Source organism: Hippopotamus amphibius, chromosome 5 (genome assembly GCF_030028045.1).
Source record: "Hippopotamus amphibius kiboko isolate mHipAmp2 chromosome 5, mHipAmp2.hap2, whole genome shotgun sequence".
NCBI classification, from domain to species: Eukaryota; Metazoa; Chordata; class Mammalia; order Artiodactyla; family Hippopotamidae; genus Hippopotamus; species Hippopotamus amphibius.
Window position 1 is genome coordinate 84,057,181 of NC_080190.1, and position 25,387 is coordinate 84,082,567.

At 46.2% G+C, this 25,387-nt stretch overlaps 1 protein-coding gene and 1 pseudogene across 2 annotated transcripts in view; one reads left to right on the forward strand and one right to left on the reverse strand.

Annotated features, from left to right (window-relative positions):
• The window catches only part of NID1 (nidogen 1), a 93,405-nt gene extending 68,244 nt beyond the window's left edge, over positions 1-25,161 (reverse strand). For both annotated transcript variants that reach the window (XM_057736098.1, XM_057736097.1), the window contains exon 1: positions 24,825-25,161. In XM_057736098.1, coding sequence (XP_057592081.1) covers positions 24,825-25,049 — 225 coding nt within the window. In that variant the 5' untranslated portion in view covers positions 25,050-25,161. The remainder of the gene's footprint in view (positions 1-24,824) is intronic.
• Positions 16,120-24,585, forward strand: LOC130853316 (charged multivesicular body protein 1B2-like; annotated as a pseudogene).
• Positions 25,162-25,387: the final 226 nt, after the last annotated feature.

Here is a 25,387-nt window from a genome sequence, read left to right on the forward strand (position 1 = left end):
AAGTCTTAGGCTTCCCGTGTGTGTGCTTTGTGGCACACGAAGCACCATTCGAATGTAAGTCATCATCAAAGCCTGAGTTACTTTACTCAACAAACAGCCTGTTACAAACCAAGTCTATGCTAAGCCATGTGGGTCCGCAAATGGGTAGAACCCAAGCTCTGACTTCAAGGCACCCACAATCCAGAAGGATATGGGGAAGGACGAACACAGATGATCAGACAATAAGCAAACAGCAAGTGTCAACAAGTAAATATGGGGGACTTCCCTGGTGGCACAGTGGTTAAGTATCCGCCTGCCAATGCAGGGGACACGGGTTCGCTCCCTTGTCCAGAAGATCCCACGTGCTGCGGAGCAACTAAGCCCGTGCGCCACGACTACTGAGCCTGTGCTCTAGAGCCCGCGAGCCACAGCTACTGAAGCCCACACACCTAGAGCCCATGCTCCACGACAAGAGAAGCCACTGCGCTGAGAAGCCCGCGCACCACAACGAAGAGTAGCCCCTGCTCGCCACAGCTAGAGAAAGCCCGTGCGCAGCAATGAAGACCCAATGCAGCCATAAGTAAATAAATGAGTAAAATTTTAAAAAGAAAAGAACTAAATGTGAATGGGCCATGATGGTGTCATTACTTTGAACAAATTCATGAGATCAACAGGTAACATTTACTGAATGTGTACCATGTTCAGACCTCTTATTAGCATCTAGTCCTCAGAAGAACCCCATAAGACTAGCTATCACTATTATCCACATTTTTCTGAGCTGGAAAATGAGGGAAGTTAATCAATTTGTCCAAAGTTACTAAATAAGTGGCAGCACCAGGATTTGAACCCAGGGAGCCCCACTCCAAAGACAGCCCTCTGAATCACTGCATGTACAGCCTTCCTGAAACCAGCCATCAGTTATCATTTCTTGAAATCAGCTTATATCCTATGAAAAGATTTCAGTGTTCTTGTTAAATAGCTAGCCAGTGGGAAGTTGTTGGATAACAAAGGGAGTCCAACTCGAGGATGGAAGATGCCTTAGAGGACTGGGCCGGGGAGGGTGGGGGGGGACTCGAGGTGGGGGGAGTTGAGGGAGGGAGGGAATATGGGGATATGTGTATAAAAACAGATGATTGAACTTGGTGTACCCCCCAAAAAATAAAAAAATAATAAAAATAGTATTATTTGAGACAAAAAAAAAAAAAAAAAAAGATTTCAGTGTTCTTATCCAGCTAAAACCCACACTCCCCAGGAAAATGGGGAAGGGACCACAGCCGCCCGGCAGTAGGTGTGCGTGGGCCTCCAGCAATGCCTGGCTTGGAATGAGGCTTTGAGCCCCTCACACATCCTTGTTAGTGCACAGTCCACTGGGGTCAGAGAACACCATGCCAGTGATCTTTTTACTTCTGGAGTCCGTGCATTAAAAAAAAAAAAAATTCCCTAATCCAGAGGGAGCAACTTTGCATATGGCGTCCTAGTTTGCACTTCAAGAGGCTACAGATGGGAAGAACAGGAATGCAGCAAAGGGAGTTACAATTGTTCAGGAGTTGATTACAAGGCCTGTGGGTTTTCCAGGTCACTTACTTCCCTCCCTCCTCCTCCCACGGCCTTATCCTTCCCTCACTGCAGACCTCATTCCTGGAGGAGGGGCAGGGGAAGACCAGAAACCCTACAACATGCCGAGAATCAGGTAAAAAGGTTCGAGGTGATGGAGCCAATCTGGGCCCTGGGAAGGGGAAAGAACAACAGGTTTGGGAGTGAAGGGTGGCCTTAGCAAGATCCTCCCTTCTTACCGAGCGTCACGGGCTGTTAATTGTTCAGGTGACATATTTTCCATCATCACCTGGCACCAGCAAAGGTTTTCTGGAACCTACAGACTGGCTGCAGAGAAGGGAGTCAGGGAAGGAGCCTCGTCCAGCTGGTCTCTCGCTCTCGGTGCCCCCACCCCATCCAAACATCTCCCAGCACAAACATCCTGATTGGGTGGCTGTGTGGGAGCGTGGGAAACGGCTCCCTTTCTCAAGCCACCAGACGTTGGCAGTTACCAGCTGCCAGTGGGAAGTGATCACATGGAGGCCACATACAGACAACTCAGTTTTAAAAAGCTGTTTTCCAGTGAAATTTAAGTCAGGCTAACAATTTTGAAAACACTCCCGGTGTCTTTTATTATTGAGAATCTGGGCACAGGAATGTTTCTGTTTTCACACGGGATGCTTTCGGAATTGAGTTTTTAGACAAGAATTAAGACGCCCTGCCTGCAAATGCTTTGGACAAAGGCCAGATAACCCTGATTAGTATTAGTACTATTAGGAAAATTATTTTTCAGCCAGTTTTACAGTACATTCAACTCACTTGTCTATGAGAACAAAGAAAGCTGTCATATACAGAACACCTGGAAGTTTCATTTGATTCTTAAACTTCTTAAGATTTTTTTAAACTTTTATTTTATTTTATTTTTATTTTGGCTGCACTGGGTCTTCGTTGCTGCGTGCAGGCTTTCTCTAGTTGTGGCGAGCGGGGGCTACTCTCCATTGTGTTCTGGCGTACGGGCTTCTCGTGATGGCTTTTCTCATTGCGGAGCACGGGCTCTAGGCATGTGTGCTTCAGTAGCTGTGGCACACGGGCTCAGCAGTTGTGGCTCATGGGCTCTAGAGCGAAGGCTCAGTAGTTGTGGCGCACAGGCTTAGTTGCTCCACAGCATGTGGGATCTTCCCAGACACAGGCTCGAACCCATGTCCTCTGCATTGGCAGGCGGATTCTTAACCATCGCACCACCAGGGAAGCCCTGATTCTTAAACTTCTTAGTAAACGTTTTTGGTTTTGTTTTTGTTTTTTACCAGAAGTAACAATGAATGGCAGACTTGATGAACAATAATCCCTTACATTTGGGCACTAGGCTCATTTCATAAATCTGTCCAGCTTATGATGCTCCTACTGGACTGGTTCCTTTTCTCTGTCTTTTTATTTTATCTTATTTTATTTTATTTTATTTTATTATTTTATTTTATTTATTTATTTTGGCTGTGTTGGGTCTTCATTGCTGCTCACAGGCTTTTCTCTAGTTGTGGCGAGCAAGGGCTACTCTTCGTTGCCGTGCACAGGCTTCTTGCTGAAGTGGCTTCTCTTGTTGCGGAGCATGAATTCTAGGCACAACAGCTTCAGTAGTTGTAGCTCATGGGCTCCGTAGTTGTGGCTCGCAGGCTCTAGAGCTCAGGCTCAGTAGTTGTGGCGCAGGGGCTTAGTTGCTCCGCGGCATGTGGGATCTTCCTGGAGCAGGGATCAAACCTGTGTCCCCTGCACTGGCAGGCAGATTCTTAACCATCGCGCCACCAGGGAAGTCCCTCTCTGTCTTTTTAAAGTCGAGCAATTCAATAGAAGGGCAGACACACAAAAAGACGGGTCTAAAAGGTACTTAGGAGGCCAGGAAGACAGACCTGGATAAAATTGAGACAGGCGGGGACCTGGGACCCTCTATCTGAGTGTTTGTACTTGAACCTGGACAAATGTCTCCTCCAGCAACAGAATACAAAGAAACTATAAGGGACTAAAAATAACCGGGTGCATGTGCAGTTAGGACACATGAACGATAAGATACAAAAAGGCCACAAACCAATTGCCACTTCTAAGATGCCTGGAGCAAAAGCAAAAGCCCCTGATCCCTGCACATAGCACCACCAAAGGGCAGACCACCTAAGCTGCCCCTGCGGCGCGACCCACCGTTCCGCCCCCACCCTCACCCCATTTAAGGGACCGCTCACTGCCCCCTGCCGGAGAGCAAGCAAGGGCACCTGTTCCTTTTTTTTAATCCCTCAGGCTGTAGCACGAGTCCCAGTAAAGCCTTGCCTGAGTTTCTCATCTGGCTTCTTATCCATTTCTATTGATTAGAGAGTGCAAGGACCCAGGTCAGTAACACCATCCCCAAGAGAACTAGACTGGGGACCACAGGGAGAGTCACACAGCCTCCTGGCAGCTGCTCATGGCTCTCTCCAGAACAGCCTTTCACCCAGCTGCTTAAAACAGGAAACCTGGCAGTTGACCTTGACTCCTTCCTCTTTCTCATCCAATGTCCTTTGTGTCCTGCCTCCGAAGTATATGGCACTTTCTCCATCCCTGCGACCAGCAGCATCCCTCTTCCCCACCTCCTGCATCCCTGCGCTTTCTGGCCTCCTCCAGGGCTCAGCTGAAATAACACCTTCTAAAAGAGCCTCCTCCATCCATGCAGTGTAGGCTTCCCTGGCCGGCCCCTCCTCCTGCCTTCCCTCACGCCTGACCCCCATTTCTATCTCCGCCTCCTATTTGCTTCCTTCCAGGCACAGACCACCGTTTGTAATGGTCTCATTTACTCATCTGCCGGCTCTGGCTGCTCTCCGCACTGGGTGGTGTGCCCCTCGTGGCCCAGGACTAGGTCTTGGTCTCTGCTGTATCTACGGAGCTTACACCCTGCCTGGCACACGTTAGTCCCCTCTCTTGTTGACTCCCTCCAGGAACTGGGGAGGGGAGGTTCACAGGGATAGGTCCCCCTGCCAAGGCTGTTTGAGAACTACTGCCTGGCGGGCCTCGCCAAGGATCACAGTACTTACTATGTGTCTGCAGTTCTTCCGCTGGAGTGTGACACGATTACTAAAACAGTCTGCATACATGTGAACCGATACCTCGAGTCTGAGCAAGTCTCTAGCTCTAAATACCACTTTACAGGAAATACCGGGGACAGAAGCACACCTGGAGGATACCACAGGGATGACCAGCAACATCCAGAACATGGGACATTTTGAAGGACAAATACCCACTTTCTTTAATAAACGCATGAAAAAGAGCTGAGGGAAACCTGTAGATTTCAGAAGGCCTAAGAAAATATCTGATTCTTCCCTGGTGGTCCAGTGGTTGACTCCGCAATCCCAGTGCAGGGGGCCTGGGTTCAATCCCTGTTCAGGAAACTAGATCCCGCCTGCCACGGAGGATGGCCAAAAAATAAAAATAAATTTAAAAAAGAAAGAAAGAAATGTGCCTTTTATCTTTATCCTACACCACCAGCCTCGGGGGTGCTCTAATTCTAGGAACATAATCCTCGGATGGCCATAGGATTGGCGACCACAACTAAAAATCCCACACGTGCAATGAAGATCTCATGTGCTGCAACTAAGACCTGACACAGCCAAATAAATAAATATTTAAAAAAGAGAGCAAGAGAGCAAGAAAGAGAGAGAGAGAGAAAGGAAGGAAGAGAGAAAAGGAAAGGAAGGAAGAGAGAAAAGGAAAGAAAGAAAGAAAGAAAGAAAGAAAGAAAGAAAGAAAGAAAGAAAGAAAGAAAGAAAGAAAGAAAGAGAAAGAGAAAGAGAGAAAGAGAAAGAAGGAGGGAAAGAAGGAAGGAAAGAAAGAAAAACTGAGTGAAATACATTGCTTTAAAAAAAAAAGAAAAGAAAAGAAATATCTACCGGATGTGATGTGTGGTCTTCGCCTGGATCCTGATTTAAACCAATCAACTTAAAAGCCAAATAAAATATTTTATGAACCTATGTAATCCTGGAAGATATTAAGGAATCATTAACTTTTTAGATGTGATCATGATTTTGCAGTTTTGTTTTAAAAGAGTCATTTTTTAGAGATGCATCCTGAAATGCTGATAATGAAATAAAATGTTTGGGATTTGCTTAAAAACAATTCAGTTTAGGTAAGAGCGGCAATATTAAGAATTGGTGGGGATATAAGCGAAACTAGACCCACCATGAATGCACACATGTTGAAGCTGAGTGAATCATGAGACTGCATCATAATATTCTATTTGTGCATATGTTGAAAATTTTCAAAAAAGTTAAACAAATAGATAAAGTGACTTATCTAAAGTGTAAAGTTTCTAAAGAAAGGCCGTTAACTTTTGCAGCTAAGCCCGCACGAACGTTCTCTGCAAGGAGGAGGGCCCGTGTCCACTGTCTGAACTCCTCCTTCCCCAGACCAGTCCACCCCTTCCCTCATGGCCCCTGCCTCTCCTCTACCGGAGATTTTGAGGAATCTTAGTTGCACTGGGCAAGCTAGATTCTGTTAATGGGTAGAAGGTGCTGGTGAAAGCAGGTTTAGTAAAAAAAGTAAAAAAAAAAAAAAAAAAATGAAGGTGCTTGAGGCACCAGGTGCAGGGCCCTGAGTCCAGAAAGAAACAATTATTTAAACATAAGTATTGGGCTTCCTAGGTGGCACAGTGGTTGGGAGTCCGCCTGCCAATGCAGGGGACACGGGTTCAAGCCCTGCTCCACAAAGATTCCCACATGCCACGGAGCAACTAAGCCCGTGCACCACAACTAAAAAGAAAAAAAATAAATAAATAAGTATTACACAGCAGTTGCCAGTATTATTTCTGTTCACCACTTCTGTGCCAGATGAGAAATGACATGAATTATGGGACCGGGTTTTAGTTCTGATATGAACGTGGTGAGGAGAAGGCTAGAGAAGAAATGCACGTGCTTGAAAAAAATTTTGTTTAATTGCTTACACTTCTCCAAACTCACCGTGGTGTTTCACCTACTTCACACTGCGTGGTTTTGCATTTATGGTCCTCTCGGCCTTGAAGACCCTCACTCAGCTCGTGTCCTTAGCAAAGTCCCATTTCTCCCTGTGAAGCCCTCCTGCCCTCCCTAAGTGGGGTTAACCACCAGCTCCTTTACATCTGCGCCTCTAACTTTTGTTAAAAAACAAGACAACAGGGGACTTCCCTGGTGGCGCAGTGGATAGGACTCTGAGCTCCCAAGGCAGGGGGCCTGGGTTCGATCCCTGGTCTGGTAACTAGATTCCACATGCATGCCACAACTAAGGAGCTAGGAAGCTGCAACTAAGAAACCCTGGAGCCACAACTAAGGAGCCTGCTGCAACTAAGACCCTCTGCAACCAAATGATAAAATAAATAAATAAATAAATATTGAAAACAAAACAACAGGCCCAAAATGGAGTCACTTATGCTAAGCCCCACATTACCAAACTGAGACTTAATTATAGTTTCCATTCTGTATGCAATCTTAAACCAGTCAACCAGAAACCACCTGATCAGCACTAGTGAGACCATCTGCCAGGTAGACCCCTGTCCTCCCCTAAAGAAAAGTAACTTTGCAATAACACAACCTGCTTTTTTTTTTGCCAGATAACTTCCCTGTTCCCACTTCCTCCTGCCTTTAAAGTCTTTCTTTTTGTACAGCTCCTCGGAGCTCCTTTCTATTTGCTAGATTGGATGCTGCCCGATTCGAATCAATTTTTGCTCAAACTCTTAAAAATTTTAATACACCCCAGTTTATCTTTTACCAGTTCGCAATTAGCACCTTGGTGCCCTGAGTCCCAATGACACCTGCACATTCCTTGCTGTAGATTATGAAATAGGGAAGAACAAATCTGACTCTGTATTGGATTTTTTATTTTAACCTTTGTTATTCTATTGCTTTTGCTACAAGTTAAGAATGGTGCCTACAACCTGAAATATACAGGAGAGCCCATTCTCAAGGCTCTGAACTTTAAAGGTATAGTATTCTCCCCTTCATATAGAAATAAAAAGTTGCAGAACAGAGAATAGCATTTGTCCTGCTGGAGTTTATAGAAACATTGTCACCAGACCTACATGGACAGCTGCAAGAACAAAGGATTCTGGCACCAAGAAGTTTACAGCATCCAACCCTTTTGGTATTAAAGAAGCCTGAATCCTAACTCAGGGAAGATGGTTCTTTGGGACACTAGTCCACCATCTTCTCAGTCTGCTGACTTTCCGAATAAAGTCCCTATTCCTGTTACCGAGTCCAAACTCACTCTGCTCACCGTACGACAGGCCAATGAATCGAAGACGAAGTGTTGAGGCAAGGAATACAACTTTATTCGAAAAGCCGGCAAACCGGGAAGATGGCAGACTTGTGTCTTTTAAAAAACCCATCTTATTGGGGTCTGGATGCCAGTTTGTTTTATAGAATCAGAGAGGGAGAGGCTGTGAGGAAGTAAAGTGAAAGGGCCATCGGTCTTACAAAAGATCTCCCGGAATAACCAGCCCTGGTGAGGGGATATGTTAATTTCAGCCATTCACACAGGTGGGCAGGGCAGAGTGTCTATCTGTGAGATGAACAGAGGCACTTTAGTTTAACATTCAGGCAGAGGGGCAGTGTTCCCAGAGGCAGGCCATCATCTGTGATTATAATAACAAAAGCAACAAAAAGCAAGGGTTAAAGTCAAAGAAACAGATCCAACCTGGAGTCTCCTGTAGCTCTACTGGGCAACCTTCCCTGCCCCAACAACTCTCTCGATTTATTGGCCTATGGACTTGGTAACTATTACACAGCAAAACTCTTGTGAATTTTTTTTTTTTTTTTGCCACACCATGTGGCTTTCAGGATGTTAGTTCCCCGACCAGGGATCAAACCCTGCCCTCTGCAGTGGAAGCGCGGAGTCCTAACCACTGCACCACCAGGGAAGTTCCAAAACTCTTGTGAATTGAATGCATTCCTGAGAAAGTCAGTCTGGATTCTTGAGGGCTAAAGTAATGATGATGGTGGTGATGCTATATTATTGTCTTAAGGTAACTCTAACCAAATATTGCCTCGCTGAGGTTTTTGGTAGAGTAAATAATACTTTGCTTCTTTACTGAGAAACAACTACATCCAGCACACTGACCAATGTAAATACCGCCCTGAACCTTGCTGACAGTTCACACTGGGAAAAAGAAGTTCCTTCAGCAAAGTTAACGTTCGGCTCAGCGTGTTACTGGCACAACTTAACACCCCTGTACAGAACACACCGATTCACTCACCCCAAGGAACACACCGAACAACAGGCGAACAACAGGCCCTTCCCCAGAGCTGCACCATCAACTGCATCACAAAACGCCCCTGCAGGGCTAACAGCTGGAGCCACTTACTTGCAACAGTTTCAACTCTGCCCACAGTAAGAAGAGGCAGCACAGAGCACTAACTCATAGTGGGGGAGTGGTCCCCATTTTAAAAAGCACTTCCAATCTCCTGTGCATCTTTAAAGTGAACTTACAGGCACATGAAGCCCTGGAGAAAGTCTAACTGCAGATGTTCCACACATTAAAATTATGTGTTAGATTCCTTATATTCAAGCGAACCTTGAAACAACAGCCATCTTTTTTGGCTTCAGTGAGCCTAGTAGCAGACCCCAGGGCAGAGAATGCCTTTGCCCTGCAACCGGGAGGGGAAAGCCTTCTTTAAAACAGATGTGGTTAAGAATACTTGAGGTAGGCACAAATAAGAAACAAATGGGCTCCTTGTAGAAATGCAAATAGCTGTACTGGGAAAACAATGAAATTGCTTGGAGCTGCAAAAGCAAACTCCATGGGTGGGAGGAAGCAGGAACCTAAGGTAAAATCATTTGGGGCACAGAAGGAAAAGGCAGCAAATGCTTACTGCTAAGTTTGAGGCCCTTTTACTAAAGCTAGTCATATTTTTTAAAATTTAATATAATCACCCCTCTTTTCAGGTATATGAAACAGACCAGGAAATGACAAGAGACCATTGAGCTTCATGTCACACAGCCAGCAAATGATGGGAGCAAGATTTGAACCCACATCTGGTCGAGTCCATCACCTGTGCTCTTTCTGTTACTATTCAGCCACTTAGGGTAGAGAAATGGGGAGCGAAAATCCTGGAGGCTGCAAAGCTTCCTGGGGGGCTCCATGGATAGAGACTGGGCAGCTAGAAAAACCTAGGAAATGAAAAGGGCCTAAGGAAAGAAAAACTTGAAAAAGAAGTCCCTGATACAGCCTGAAATAATGATACAATCAAGGTGGAAGTTGACTGATTCCAGCCTCAAGCCCAGAGGAGACCTGGGCCTGCCCTGCTTGTGTGGTACTTGACAAGTTACAAAGCGTTTTCACTCCAGTTATGGTAGTGAATCCAGTAAAGTATGCGCTACTATCATCTTCATTCTTCATTTGAGAAAAAAATGAGTTTCCATTTATAGACTTGCCCAAGATCACACACCAGAAGTGCCAGAAGGAAACTCTTGAGTCTAAATTGCAAATTTTTTCTATTAACTCCACAGAGCCAGAGAAACAACTCTGGCTTGAATCAGAAATAGAAACAAAAGGATTAGCAGATAAAGACAAGGGGCAACCTAGGTGTAATAGTTAAAAGATGAGTCAATGTTTTAAACTTAATCCAGTTAATGTCTAATGAGAGACTCAGGATCAGTTACCCATCTCTTCTGCAGGAACCTGAGATTATCTGCCAACATTTAAAAATGGTTGGGAGTCTTTAAATGTTAACTTGTGGTATGTCTATCAAAGAAGAGGTAGAAGTGTCCTTCAGCATTCCAGAACAAGAGGTGATCAGGGAAGGGAAGAGAAGGGCCTTGTCCAAACCTGCAGTCTCTGGGGAGAAGTGTGTCCCTCCTTAATACCTTGGGTGGAGACAGCAGAAGATCACCTAGGCTAACTAGGGCACCAGGACTCCCTGAATTTGGATTATACCAACCCCTTAATTTGAAACCAGTCCCTTAATTTCAACATCAGAAGTTATAGGGAAAGAATTATGCACTCATCTGTCCTTCCAGAACGAACCATGTCAGTGTAACCCAAAGGCCCCAGTCGATAAGGGAAAGCTCTTTTTTACAGGAGTATGTCCACTAATAAACGTAAAAAAATGCTAGAAACCAACAAGCAAACAACAAGACAAAACAAACCACCATTTGGCAACCGTTGATTTAATAGTTGATTCAGGAAATGATCATCAATGGTTGAAAAAGGTTGGCGGGCAGGGGGACAGCTCCATAAGACCAAAGTATCACCCCATAGCTTGCTCTCTGCTCACAAGTGGAAAAATGTAACCCAACAGACATGATCTAGTGTCATTACCTTAAAGGAGCAGCTAGCAAAGCAACAACCAGACACCATTTGCCTCCTGATGTCACACAGTATGACACACACGGCTTCATTCATGAAGTATTCTTGTTAAATACTGTTTAACCTACTCAACAATAAACATACAGATAACCCAATTAAAAAATAAGCAAAGGATGTGAACAGATATTTCTCCAAAAAAGATATGCAAATAGCCAATAAGCACATGAAAAGATGCTCAACCTTATTATCTTCAGTGAAATGCAAATCAAAACCACAATGAGATACCACTTCACACCCACGAGGATGGCTAAAATCAAAAAGTCAGGTAATAACAAGTGTTGATGACGTGGAGAAACCGGAACCCTCATGCTTTGCTGGTGGGAATGTAAAATGGTGCAGCCCCTTTGAAAAACGATTTGATACTTCCTCAAAATGTTAAACATAGAGTTACCATATGCCCTAGCAATGCCACTCCTAGGTATATATCCAAGAAACCTGAAAGCTGATGTCCACACAAAAACTTGAACATGAACATTCACGGCATCACTATTCATAATACAGCTAGAAAGGAGAAACCACCTGAATACCTATGAACTTACGGATGGACGAATAAAACAACGGAATATTATTCAGTCATAGAGGAACTAGGAACTGAGATGTCCTGCAAAGTGGAGGAGCCTTGAAAATGTTATGCTCAGTGAAAGAAGCCAGTCACCAAAGGTCACACGTTGTGTGATTCTATTTGTGTGAAATGTCCAGGGCAGACAAGTTCACAGAGACAGACAGCAGATTAGCAGTTTCCAGGGTCTGGGGCGGTGGCGGAGGTGGGGGAGATGGGGAGTGACTGCTGAAGGATACTGGGTTTGTTTAGGGGCTGAGCAAAATATTCCGGAGTTAGTGACGATGGTGGCACAACTCCCTGGATATACAAAACACATTGAATTGTACACTTTAAAGGGGTGAATTTTAGGGTATGTAAATTACATCTCATAACACTGTTATTCAGAAAATCAAGGAAGTGTAGAAAACAAGGAGGAATGTGTACATACATGTGTTTGTACATTTGAGAATCCCTCTGCAAGGAGATACAAAATTCATGAACAGTGATCGTCTCTGGGGAGAGAACAATGGGGCTGGAGGCCAGGGTAGGAAGGGAACGTCCCTGGACACTGTTTTCATGAGTTTTTTAACCATCTGCATTGTCTTACTGCTCCCCAAATTAATTTAAAAATAAAATTCTATGTTTCCTAAAGAAAACAATGTTTAACCTGAATATTTTCAAAATCACCAGTTTTCAGAAAATTCAGAGATGGAATAACAGACCAGACTACATTACAAACAAACAGGCAAATGCAGAAAGTGGAACATTCTACAGGACAATAAGCAGTGACTCTTAAATAAATTGATAAATCAAAAGGGGGAAGGTATTGGTCAAATTTAAAAGCCAAATGTAATGATTGTCTTCCTTTGGGCCCCAGTCTGAATAAGTCTAGCTTATAAAGCACAGCTTTGGGGATACTGGAGAGATTTGATATGGACTGAGCATAAACTGATAATAGGAAATTATTACTGATTTCATTTAGTGTGATAATAGTATCCTGGTTCGGTAAGGAAATGTTCTTATTGTTTTAGGAATGCATACTAAAATAGTTAGTGATGAAATGTCATGAAGACTGTAATTTCCTTTGCACACATGAGTAAAGAGAAATTAATTAAACACATAGGGAAAATGCTAACAATGGTTACCTTTATGTAATGTGTTTATGGGTGTTCATGATACTAATTTCTCCCCTTTTGTGTGTGTGTGTGAAAATATTTCTAATTAAAAATTAAAGGGACTTTGCCGGTGATCCAGTGGTTAAGACTCTGCGTTTCCACAGCAAGGGGTGCAGCTGCGATCCCTGGTCAGGGAACTAAGATCCTGCACGACCCGTAGTGCAGCCAAAAAAAAAAAATTAAAGAAAGAGTTTACCTGAGGACAAAGCAGTTAAGAAACCTGCTCCTTAAGGCTAAGAAGCATTTTTTCACAAGTAATGCAATGGCGGGTGGTGTGATGCAATGTGAGTGGTGTGATGCAGTGTGAGTGGTGTGATGCAGTGGTGTGAGTGCTGTGGCACAGTAGTGAGTCCCATGAGAGCAGGGACCATGTGTGATGTCCCTTGTCATCTGATGTAGCCCCACACACCTGACCCCAAAGTCTGTGCACTACAGTGCTGATAAGAGATTGTCAAATGAATAAATGAAGGAAGGAAGGGAAGAGCATGCAAGGTGGCAGAGTATAAAGACCACAGAACTAGGAGTGTGAAGAGATGCGTTTGAGGTCCACCTCGACACGAACTGAGTGTATTTTGACAAGGCCCTTAGCTGCATGTGTCAGTGTTCTCTATAATAAGGGGCTCATCCCATCACCTGGCTGAGTGACCTAACAGGGCTGCTGTGTGTCTCAGATGAGATAACACATGAGCAAGCCTCCTTGCGCTCACCTCCAAAGAGCTCTGGAACCCACAACCCATGTCCACACACCATCACCACCCTCCCCTGGACCCTGACAACAGGTCTGTAGCTGTGGAATTCACTCTTCCTCCTCCACACTTCCCCTAAAAGTCCTCTACCCAGAGGCAGCATAATTTGTAAAAAAAAAAAAAATTTTCATAATAAGACTACTAATAAGGGAAACTTTTCAAACACACCCAGAAGAATCACCAAAATTATCCACACGCTCTAGCTCTTGTTTTACCTATTCCTTCCGCACATGTGCATGTTTTATTTTTTTCTTTTTTGGAGTATTTAAATGAAATCCCAGCCATCAAATTATTTCACCTGTCAATATTTCCACATGTACCTCTTCTAGAAAAGCAGTTTGTCTCAAACATGTCTTTTACGGCCACTTTGTTTCCATCAGGATCCAACAAAGTCCTCACCTTACATTTGGTTCACTTGTCTCTTAAGCCTCTTTGAATCTATGCGGTTCTCCCTGCTTTTTCTCCCACGTCATTTATTTGCTGAGGAAATGGGAATCTTTTAAAAATAAGTCATGGGCTCAGCTGTGAAAAGCAATGAAACTGGGACACTTTTAGAGACATGGATGGACCTAGAGACTGTCGTACAGAGTGAAATGAGTCAGAAAGAGAAAAACAAATATTGTATATTCACACATATATGTGGACTATAAAAAATGGTACAAATCAACCTGTTTGCAAGGCAGAAATAGAGACACAGATGTAGAGAACAAACATATGGACACCAAGTGGGGAAAGCAGGGAGGGTTGGGGGGGGAATGAATTGGGAGACTGGGATACCAAATTGTACACTCTAAATATGTGCAGTTTATTGTAAAAAATAAAAAAATAAAAAATTTTAAAAAATTAAAAAAAAAAGTCATGGGGGGAGGGGGGATACATCAGGAGTTTGGGACTGACATACACACACTACTATATTTAAAACAGATAACCAACAAGGACCTACGCGCAGAACTCTACTCAATATTCTGTAATAACTTAAATGGGAAAAGAATTTTAAAAAGAATAGATACATGTATATGTATAACTGAATCACTCTGCTGTACACATGAAACTAACACAACATTGTACATCAACTATACTCCAATATAAAATAAAAAAGTTTTCTTTCAATCATGTCACTCATCTACTTAGCATCCCTAATGGCATCCCACTGCTTCATAGAATCCAGTAAGAAACACCTAGCATTCATTCACACCTTCATTCGTTCAACAAATCGTAACAGAGCACCCACTATGGGCCGCAGACACCATTCCCGGTACCGGGAGACAGCAGTGAACAAGGCAGGTCAGACCCTGCCTGCAAAGGGCTCAGACCCTGATGAGAAGGATGAGCAACAAACAAGTAAACAAACAAACACACAAACTAGTTTTCGGTGGCTGTACATGCTGGGATGAAATTAAGACAGAATGCGACATAATATCACGCATGGCGGTCTGCGTGTCAGCAGAGACCTGCGCGATGGGAAGGTGCAGACGTGTGGAGCTCAGAGGGGAGAGAAGTGTCTACACCTGGGTGGGACAAGCTGGCTGTGTTCAAGGAAGAGAAAGTGGCCAGGGAGGCTGGAGCCCGGCACGTGAGGAGAGGCGGGTAATAAGAGATGAGGGGTGGAGAGCCAGCGCGGCTGCACCATGTGAGTTGCAGACACGTAGTGAGAAGCTGGATGTCATTAAGTGCAAAGGGAAACACTTGGAGAGCTTCGAGCTGGCGTGTCCGGGTCTGACTTAGCTCCCCCAGTTCTTGCACCACCGCCCTCACTCGCTCTGGCTTTCAGTCCATCCCGGAGATGTGCCAAGCTCCTCCTCTCTACACGCTCCTGGCCTCACACTCAGTAAGGAGCCTCCACCCTGCCCCTTCCCTTTGTCACAGGGCTACCCCCCACCCACGCTTTAGTTCCAGGTCGAGAAGGTCCTCCTGACCCTCCACCTAGCTCAGTTTCACCACAATGTATGAACTTCTTCTTCATAGCACTTATCACAGTGGCAACTGGTCAGTGATCAGTATCATTACTGGTTTAATGTCTGTCTTCCTCACTAGACTGTAAAGAGTAGAAAAAGACACTGGTCTGGGCTCGATCTCAATCTCCAAAGCCTAGCACTGGTCTTGGCATGTTAGGCAACAAATTAAATATTTGTCGCATGACCACATGATGTATCTCAACATTGCACTGCTTTTTGCGAGAAATAATAGCCAGTCCTGAAATAGTAAAGGTACACACTCCACATCTGGTTGCTTGAGCAGAGAATATCAAAGATCTGAGATAAAATGAAGCTTAGAGAAAATCTCATCAAACCTCTTCATTTTACAATAAAAGAGGTCTGGAAGGATAAGAGGGTGAGATATGAAATGATTGGGCCTCAATTAGAAACTGGTTAATCAACATGATTCGTCAATTTCCTTTTCGCCCCCACTGGAAATTGATACTCTAAGCGTTCTGTGACTCAGCCAGGGCTACTGTTAGAGACCACAGGATGCCTTTGGGCAAATTAGAAGTACCCCTTCCTCTGAGTGGCCTCAGGCCCATGCTGAGGTTCAGGGCTTGGTAACAGGCCTATGGGCTGGACTTTAGCCCATCTGTCCCCGCCATCACAGCCCTGTGCTGCAAACCACTGCATAACCATGGGTGGTGGCCCTGGACTTAACCATAAACTTTCTATGTGCCAGTAAGTGTGGCAGGTCCACGAGTGATGACAAGAGGAATACGACACAATCACAGGGAGCCAGGCCGGCCCACAGCTCAGGACTAACGGCTGCACGCATCCTCCCATCAAACCTGCACCTCCCAAAAAAAGTCATGGGAGCTTGTGAAATATGGAGAAACACCTATTTCACTTGAAGTTTTCTATAAAAGAACTTACTAGGAATGCCAAGAGATATGAGAAACTATAAAAGGCTGGAAAGGCCAAGATTAAAAAGGCCACTCAGGAGAGCAATCCAGAAGTTGCAAGAACACATGTTGAAAATGCAATCCACCAGAAGAACAAAGCAACTAACATCTTAAGCGTGAGCACCGGGGTTCCTGCTGTGGCAGCAGGAGTTCAAACTATGAGCAAGGTGACAAAGTTCACAGCCGTTGGCTAGGTCTGCAGATGCTACACTGAGGGGTATGAACCTTGAAAAGATGTTTGCCCTGATGGACGTATGTGAACGCCAATTAGAAATGCTAGAGGTTCAAACACAGCAAAAGAAAGACACAATGAGTCACCCCACCACCCAAATAACATCACAAAACCAAGTGGAGGACTTCCTAGGTGGCGCAGTGGGTAAGAATCCACCTGCCAATGCAGGGGACACAGGTTCAATCCCTGCCCCAGGAAGATGCCACATGCTGTGGAGCAACTAAGCCCGTGTGCCACAACCATTGAGCCTGCGCTCTAGAGCCCATGTGCCACAACTATTGAGCCCATGTGCCACAACTACTGAAGCCCACGTGCCTAGAGCCCATGCTCTGCAACAAGAAAGGCCACCACAATGAGAAGCCTGTGCACCACAAGGAAGGGTAGCCCCTGCTCGCTGCAACTAGAGAAAGCCCATGTGCAGCAACGAAGACCCAACACAGCCAATAAAAAAATAAATTAAAAAAAAAAAAAAACTTAAAAAAAAAAAACACCAAGTGGATATGTTGCTTCAAGAAATGGCAGATAAAGCTAGCCTTGACCCCAAATGCAACTACCATGGGGTCAGGAGGTTCTGTCGGTACAAGTGTTGCTTCAGTGGAACAGGATGAACTATCAAAGACTTGCTCGTCTGCAAGATCAAGAGTAATTTACAGAACTGGTACTTCTGTTTACTTTACTTGCTTCTAAAATATTTTGTGCATATATACAGATAAGTTGTATTCCAGTAAAGCTAAGAACACCACATATGCCAGAATGCTTAAACACTATTTGTATGTAATGCTTTCTTTGGCTCTGCTGTACTTCCCAGTACATTAAGAAATTGCAGGGGGCAGAAAAAAGAAATTGTAGGCAGGAGAAAAAAGAGATTGCAGGAAGTTTCCACTTTGACATATTTAACAGTTCTGTATATTATGTGTAGATGCATGAAAGATATCTTTTCCGCCGATGTCTTTGACAGAGTAGCATTAGCTTATTACATATGAAACATCTTTCACAAAAATTAACATCAAAAATCTAGGCACCAGGAATTTTGCTGGTGGTCCAGTGGTTAAGACATCACCTTCCAATGCAGAGGGTATGGGTTCGATCCCTGGTCGGGGAGCTAAGATCCCATATGCCTCAGGGCCAAAACATAAAAAATAAAACCCATAAAACAGAAGCAATATTGTAACAAATTCAATAAAGACTTTTTAAAAAAAGGTCCAGGGCTTCCTAGGTGGCGCAGTGGTTGAGAATCTGCCTGCCAATGCAGGGGACACGGGTTCGATCCCTGCTCCAGGAAGATCCCACATGCCGTGGAGCAACTAAGCCCGTGTGCCACAACTACTGAGCCTGTGCTTTAGAGCGCATGAGCCACAACTATTGAGCCCATGTGCTGCAACTACTGAAGCCCATGCGCCCAGAGCCTGTGCTCCGCAACAAGAGAAGCCACGGCAATGAGGAGCCAGCGCACCACAACAAAGAGCAGCCCCCACTCACCGCAACTAAAAAGAAAGTCCGTGCACAGCAAAAAAGACCCAACACAGTAAATTAAATAAATAAATAAACAAATAAAAAAGACCCAACACAGTAAATATATAAATAACAATTTTTTAAAAAAAGGTCCACATCCAAAAAAAAAAAATCTTAAAAAAAAAAATTCTAGCACCAAAGTGCTACAGAATAAAGTATAGAATAAAGATTTGGGTTTTTGAAAAAAAGACTCAATCTCTGCTCTCAGTAGAGAAGAAAGCCCAGTTTTAGAGCACATCACCTCATGATAAGCTGTTTAAACACAACCCAGAGACACGGCCATGAAGCAGGCAGATGAAGCCAGAGAGGTTGGCCAGATCTCCAAAGAAAGGAAAAACTAAACAAAGGACATGCAAACCATACTATATGACTTTAGCGGGTTTGTAGTCTATTTGTGGACAGACAGAAGAGAGGATGAGACCAGGAAAGGAAACTCTGGCAACAATCACAGTACGACGTAGACTTAGATCAGGTCTACTGAGGCCTGCGGGAAGGAACCCGGTGGCGCGCAGCGCGTCCTGGAGACTCTGAGCTCCCTCGACTGCAGGGAGTTGTTCCTTTATCACCGTCCCTAGCACAGGGCACTGGGACCACCTGCTCCTCTGTGGCTCCCTGGTGACACAGGGACTTTGTTGAGGGCAGGGACCTGGCCATATTCAGTGGCTGCATTTCAGACAGTTTAGAGCCCCAGCTCAGCCCCTACAACACATAAGAATCCCTTGGTAACAAGTGGTGGAATGAAGTAAGTTTTGAAGAAAGTGAGTGGCCTGTGAGTGGCCTGTGTTGGCAGTGAAAGTAGGATAAAAATAGGAAGAAAGTTAGATTTTGAAAGAAGAATTAAATTTACCCTATTTAAGGAAAGATTCCTGTATGTAAGTGGTATAAAGAAAACCAGTTTGTGGAAGATGTATGTGGGGGGGGGGGGGTGTGGGAGGGAGTGAGAGAGAGAGAGAGACAGACAGACAGACAGACAGACAGACATGAGGAAGGGAGTTGAGGAGGTGAATCAGGACAGCGGTGCACAATCTTTTTGCTTCCAAGGATATCCTTTTATTATTTTTCCATAGCCAAGAAGAATGTTATTTTCCCAACCGAACCTATTAAAGAATAACTAAATCATTTCTCCATGTTTATGCATCAAGACACAAATAATATCACATGCAATCAAACCATGTTCTAGAATTTCTTCTATTGGTCAACAGGCGATCAAAGCTTTCCGTCAGCAGGAGAGAACCAGCCTTAGTAAACTGAGGTGGTAAAATTGCAGACACAGGAAGAAACTGTCTTGATTGTTCTGTACAACCTCATTGTGTTTCTGAAGAACTCTTGCCCGGGGTGGGGGGGGAGTTCAGGTCATTGGCCAAGGCAGCAGAGCTCATGGAAAATGCCCATCGGCTCAGTGAGCTGGCTGAGTCAATTTACACTCCCCACTGGCCCACTCCCCACTCGTTACCCAGGAATGGGGTCCAAAGAATGACTGGCTTCATCACTGGGACTGTGCTGATTCAAAAATAAGACATTATTCCATGAGGAGACTCAGATCTCATCATGCAATGGCCCACAGGAGCAAGTCAGGCAACTGGGATGGCCCCTCACCCCACGATGGAACATTCGCCAGCAATACCCTCTGCCTTGGAACAGCTCTCAAACTAAAACAGAGGCATGTGATGTCTAGATACCATCAGATCAGCAGCTCTTGAACATTCTGGTCACAGGACCCCTTTATACTCTCAAAAATTGTTAAAGACCCCCCCAGAATCTTGTGTTTATACAGGTTACATTGATCAATACTTACCAGAAATTAAAACTGAGAAAAATTTAAGTATTGATAATAAATAATAATAAACTCATTACATGTGAACATATTTTTAAAGAAAGTAGAACCCAAAAGTACCTAGGGGGACTTCCCTGGTGGCGCAGTGGTTAAGAATCCACCTGCCAATGGAGGGGACATGGGTTCGATCCCACATGCCCCAGAGCAACTAAACCCGTGCACCACAACTACTGAAGTCTGTGCCTAGAGTCTGTGTTCTGCAACAAGAGAAAGCCTGTGCGCAGCAACGAAGACCCAACACAGCCTAAATAAATAAATAAATAAATAATTTTTAAAATGGGAATGTTTTAAAAAAAATCCAATATGTTTAAAAAAAAAAAGTACCTAGGGAGAGAAGTGTCGTTGTTGTATATTTGTGCAAATCAATTTGATGTCTAGCTTAATGGAGGACAGTTGGATTCTCCTATCTTCTGCATTTGATCTGTTGTGATAGAGATCACAACATATGTAGATACCACACATCCTGTAGCCTCTAGTGAGCTCCCCTGTATACACATGAGAGCATGGGAGTATAAATAGCAAACAACATTTTCACATTATCAGGAAAAGAGTTCTGACCTTGTAAATTTCTTGAAAAAGTCTCCAGGACGCCTAAGAGTCCCCAGACCGCACTGTGAGAACCGCTGAGTTGGGTCATCACTAACGGTACCCTTTCCAAGGGCTCTAAACCCAGCTCTCAGCTTGTTTCCTACTTTCCTACTTCTCCTTGTAAACCAGGGGCAAGGCTTCCACTCACCTCCCAACCTAAGTGCTTGTTTGAAGGGCATCTCCAGGGCATCTCCACATTCTAGTCCCCTTGTTGGTCCCCAACACCACTGAGTCAAACCTGGACTAATGCTTTCACCCAAGTCAGCTCTCCCAACCATCTCATCCCTCTCTCACTTCTCAAGACCAAGAACCCCTCCCTCCCGCCTTCTCCTCCATGTTCCATATGTGACTGATCAGAAATCCTATTGATGCATCTTAGATCAACTCAGGTTCACTCACTTCTCTCCTTGTCCCATTTCTATAAGCCCTCATCCCCGCATATCTGGATAAGCCAGCAACTTATGGGACTGGTTTTCCGGCTCCCAAACTCTCCCTGTCCGTTTGTTTGTGCTTCTTGCAAACCACTGCCAGACATATCTTACTAAAGATGGGCATGCCTTGTGACCAGCTACACACAGTATAACCCAGCAACCACTGACCTTCCAGCCACCTTTCATGACCTTCCATGTAATGTATTGCATCGTTTGGCTCCACACCTTCACCTCTCCCTGTATCCATGCCAATTACCACCACGGGTAGGGTGACCTGACTCACCCATTGATTCTGAGCTCAGCCATGAGACTTGCTTTAGTCCATGAGATGTTAGGAGACATGGCCCAAGTGAAGGCTTGGAAAAGCACTATGCACTTTCACTTACTCTCTTATGCTTCTGACATCCCCGTGAAAAAGGACAGTCTTAAGCTGGCCCTCTGAAGCAGCACCATCCAACAGAATTTGGATGGTGGTGCTGGATACATTCAACAGCAGCACTGTCCGATCTAGGTGCCACTAGCCACGTGAGGGTGTTGAACATTTGCAATGTGGCTACGGTGACTCGAAAGCTGAAATTTTAATATTATTTCATTTTAATTAATTTAACTAAGGACTTCCCTGGTGGTACAGTGGTAAAGAATCTGCCTGTCAATGCAGAGGACACAGGTTCGATCCCTGGTTCGGGAAGATCCCACATGCCACCGAGAAAGTAAGCTGGTGTACCACAACTCCTGAGGCTGCGTTCTAGAGCCTGAGAGCCACAACTGCTGAGCCCAAGTGCCACAACTACTGAAGCACACGTGCTGCAACTACTGAAGCCCACATGTGCCTAGAGTCTGTGCGCTGCAACAAGAGAAGCCAACATAATGAGAAGCCTGCATACCGCAAGAAAGAGTGGCCCTCACTCGCTGCAACTAGAGGAAGCTGGCATGCAGCAACAAAGACCCAATGCAGCCAAAAATAAATAAAATTTTTAAAAAATTTTAATTTAAAATAGCTATACATGGCTAACAGCTACCCTATTAAGCAAAACAGCTGTGAAGGATGAGAGACAACCCCCCCTTCCCTGCCACCTCCCAGAGCAGAACCAGATCATCCCAGTTGCTCCTGTTGAAGCCACCCTAAGCCAGCCCACCACCTGCTGCTTCCAGACACATGAGCAACAAATGCCTAGTTATATGCCACTAAGGTTTTTGTGGTTGTTTGTTACACAGCAAGAGCTAAGTGATACTTTTATCCCTGATCCCACTTGCCTGTCCCAGACAGAATCCTCCTGTTCCGACAAACACACTCTGCTCCAGTGGGGTCGTATCCCCCACTCTCCCAGCATGTGCCAAGCTTGTTGCCGTCCTCACGCATTTGCCCCTGCAGAACCTTCTACCATCAGTGGCCTCTCCATTTCCCCCTCTACCTACTGAAAATGGACCTGTCTTTCAAGTCTTAAAGGTAACCTCCTCTGTAAAATCTTCCCTCACTACTCTCACAGAAGTCCCCTGGGTTCATCACATGTTTTAGGCCTGATGCTTGAACGCATTATGAGTCAGACACAGACTTGAGCTGAAATCCTACTTTGGGTATTTTTAACTGATGCTATCTATGGCCTTGGGTAATTACTAATTACTATGATTATTTCTTCATCTGAATAAAACAAGTCGTTTCAAGGATTAAATAATGCAAGTCCCTAACACATGTAGATATATTCGTGCAATAATCACTTTCATCCTAGGTGGGTTTCCTTTCGTTTTCCTAATCTAGTGCTCAGAACAGTACAGACCATCTAGTTCACCCTTTGACTCAGGGCCATGTGAGGGTTTCCATCAGCTCAAATGAGCATCTACACAGTTACAGATGGTGGCGGACGCTGTGATGTGGCACAGATCCCCTTCGGCTCCTGGAATGCAGTCCTCAGCCCTCTTCTTTGATAACTGCCTCCATGGAAAAAACTGCGTCACCCAAGAGTCACGCCTCCTTCCAGGGCAGCCCTTATGGAATCACTGACCCCCATAAGGACATGGAGGCCCAGCCCTCTTAGGAGACTTGAGACAGCTCTGAAAGGCCATCCCCCTTCAAGAGCTCTGCGGGGGGCTGGCTGGACGCCCTTGTTGGCCTGTGTTGCAGCTCAGCTACCCCCTCCACTCAGTCCTTCTCTGCCCTCCCTTCCACAGGTGTGGATCTGAGGAGTCGCCCTAATGAAATAACCTACCTGCTAAGCTCCATCTCAGAGTTCTTCCTGGGAACCCAACCTGAAGCACAGAAATAAGATGCGAAGAGAGCTCTGGGAGTCTTTCTCCCTCAAACGCAGATTAAAAACCCAAATAGGCTCCAAAGGTGTGAACTTTTTAGCAATGTATTTTCTACGTCTTTATCATGTAATGTGATTAGACTGATGCCACAAGTACAGGAGGGCAGGAGGGTCCTAATTTAACATATGGGTTCTGAGCTTGGGATTCAGTGACCCCCCAAAGGGGTTCCTGAATTGAATTCACTGGGTCTGTTAACCTAGAGAGAATAAGAAATTTCACTATTATTTTCAGTAACCTGTAATTGATATTAAGCATTTCTTTCCATTATAAATGTAGGCAAGAAAACACTATAGAATTAGAACTGAATGACCTTGCCACTAATAGAAGTCACAGATATTTTCCTATCACGTTATAGTTACTGTAGGTGTCTCTGAATATTGTTTACAGTTCCCATGACCTTGAAAGTTCAGTCATTAGCTGATCGTTTGCTGGACGCACTGCTACACTTTGCTATTTAATATGGTTAAACACACACACACACATTACTTCATACAATTTTTAAAAAATATTTTGTCACTTTAATTATTTAAAAAAATTTTTAAATTTTTAAAAATATTTTAACTCGTTTTTTTAACCAAGAATTGATCTCCTTGGCAATCCTGTGGATTTTTACCTTATGCATTTAAAAGCCCAAGACGGGGTCTCATAGGCTACAGTACTGCCCAAGGAGGTCAGGGTAGTCAGCCAACAAGGGGACACCCTCTGTGGGTGGAGACTTCAAGGACTGATTCTTTTTGGGCAAAGCCGACCCGCTCCACGTGGGTGTTGTCCCCGGCGCAGTCCGCCCCGGCCAGGAGACCAGCACAGCCATTTCAGGGGCAGGACAGGCTCCAGCCACTCTTGGTGTTGTTCCCTGCACTTCTGGAATGCACACAGCTTTATATGAAATCCACATGGTGCGCGGCGGCGGCACGAAAGGACTTTACCAAGTTGACAGCGTCCCTGCGCCCGGCCAGTTCAGACAAGGCGCCTGTCCCGCTCCCCTTCTGGCCGGCCCCCCGCCCCGCCCCCCATGGTGACCATGTTCGGCTACAGGAAATTGGATCACCGGGGCGCCCTGCTTTCCCAGCCCTGAACTCTGGACTGAGAACAGAATCATTGCCAAGACATATCCGGAGTCCACACACAACACATGCAGGGGCTGTCCGCTCCACTCCCGGGGTGGAGGGCCAGGCTGGCGGGCTTTTCCTGCCCCGGCACCTACGGGAGTCCACCCGCGCGCAGGCTGCGACCCAGCTCTGGCCTTTGCCCCGCGCCCGCGTCTGGTCCCAGCCGGACCCGGTCCTGTCCCCCAAAGGCAGGGGACAAGGGCGAGATGCGGACCGTCTTCCCGGCGGCGATGCGGCCCACGGCCGCGGGAGAGGAGGCTCCTCCCGGGTCCCGGGGTCCGGGGTCGCGGGGTTCCGGAGTCGGGCAGGGCGCGCGCGGGGCGGCGCAGATGGGGCGAGCTCCCCAGACCCGAGCGCCCCGCGGGCGGCACTGACCAGGCGCTGGGGAGGCGTCGGCGGGCCGGGCGAAGGCGGGAGCCCACTTGGGTTTGGAGACCCGGCGCCGCACCCCGCGCCCCGGCGCCCAGCGGGTCCCGGTCCCCGCCCACGACGCTCACATCCGTCCGGCTCCGCGGGCGCCCCCGGCCCGCCCCGGCCTTCCTTCCGACGGCGCCTCGGCCCCCCGCGCCCTCGCCCACAACCGCCCCCACCGCCCGCCCGGGCTCGCACTCACATAGACCGAGTGGATGTCGGATTTGTCGAAGAAGCGCAGCGCCGTGCTCAGCTCCAGGGCTGGGGAGATGCGGTCGTCGCCGGCCTCCAGCTCCAGGTCCCCCTGTCCGGGGCCGAAGGGGAAGAGCTCCTGGCGGCTCAGGCAGCCCCCGGGCCCCGCCAGCAGCAGCTGCAGCAGCAGCGCCCGCGTCCACGCAGCTCCGCTCCGGCGGATCGCGGCCAACATGTTCCCGGACTGCCGTCCCGCAAACCGAGGGGCTCTGCGGCCGGAGGCGGAGGAAGGCGGAGATGTAACCGGACGCCCCTCGGCAGCCCCTCCGCGCCTCCCGCCTCCCGACGTTCCCACCCCGGGAAATAGGGGAGGGGAACCGAGGGGAGATGGGGAGGGCCCCGCCCCGTCCACAGGGCGCGCCGCGGAGGCTGCCCAATGGCCGCGAGGGGGAGGGCGAGGGGCGACGCCGAATCCCCCAGCCGTTCTGGCCGGGTCGCCCTCGTTCCCCGCGGGGTAATGGGCGCTGGTGGCCGCGATTCCCGAAACCAACCCCGTTCCCATCGAACGGCCCC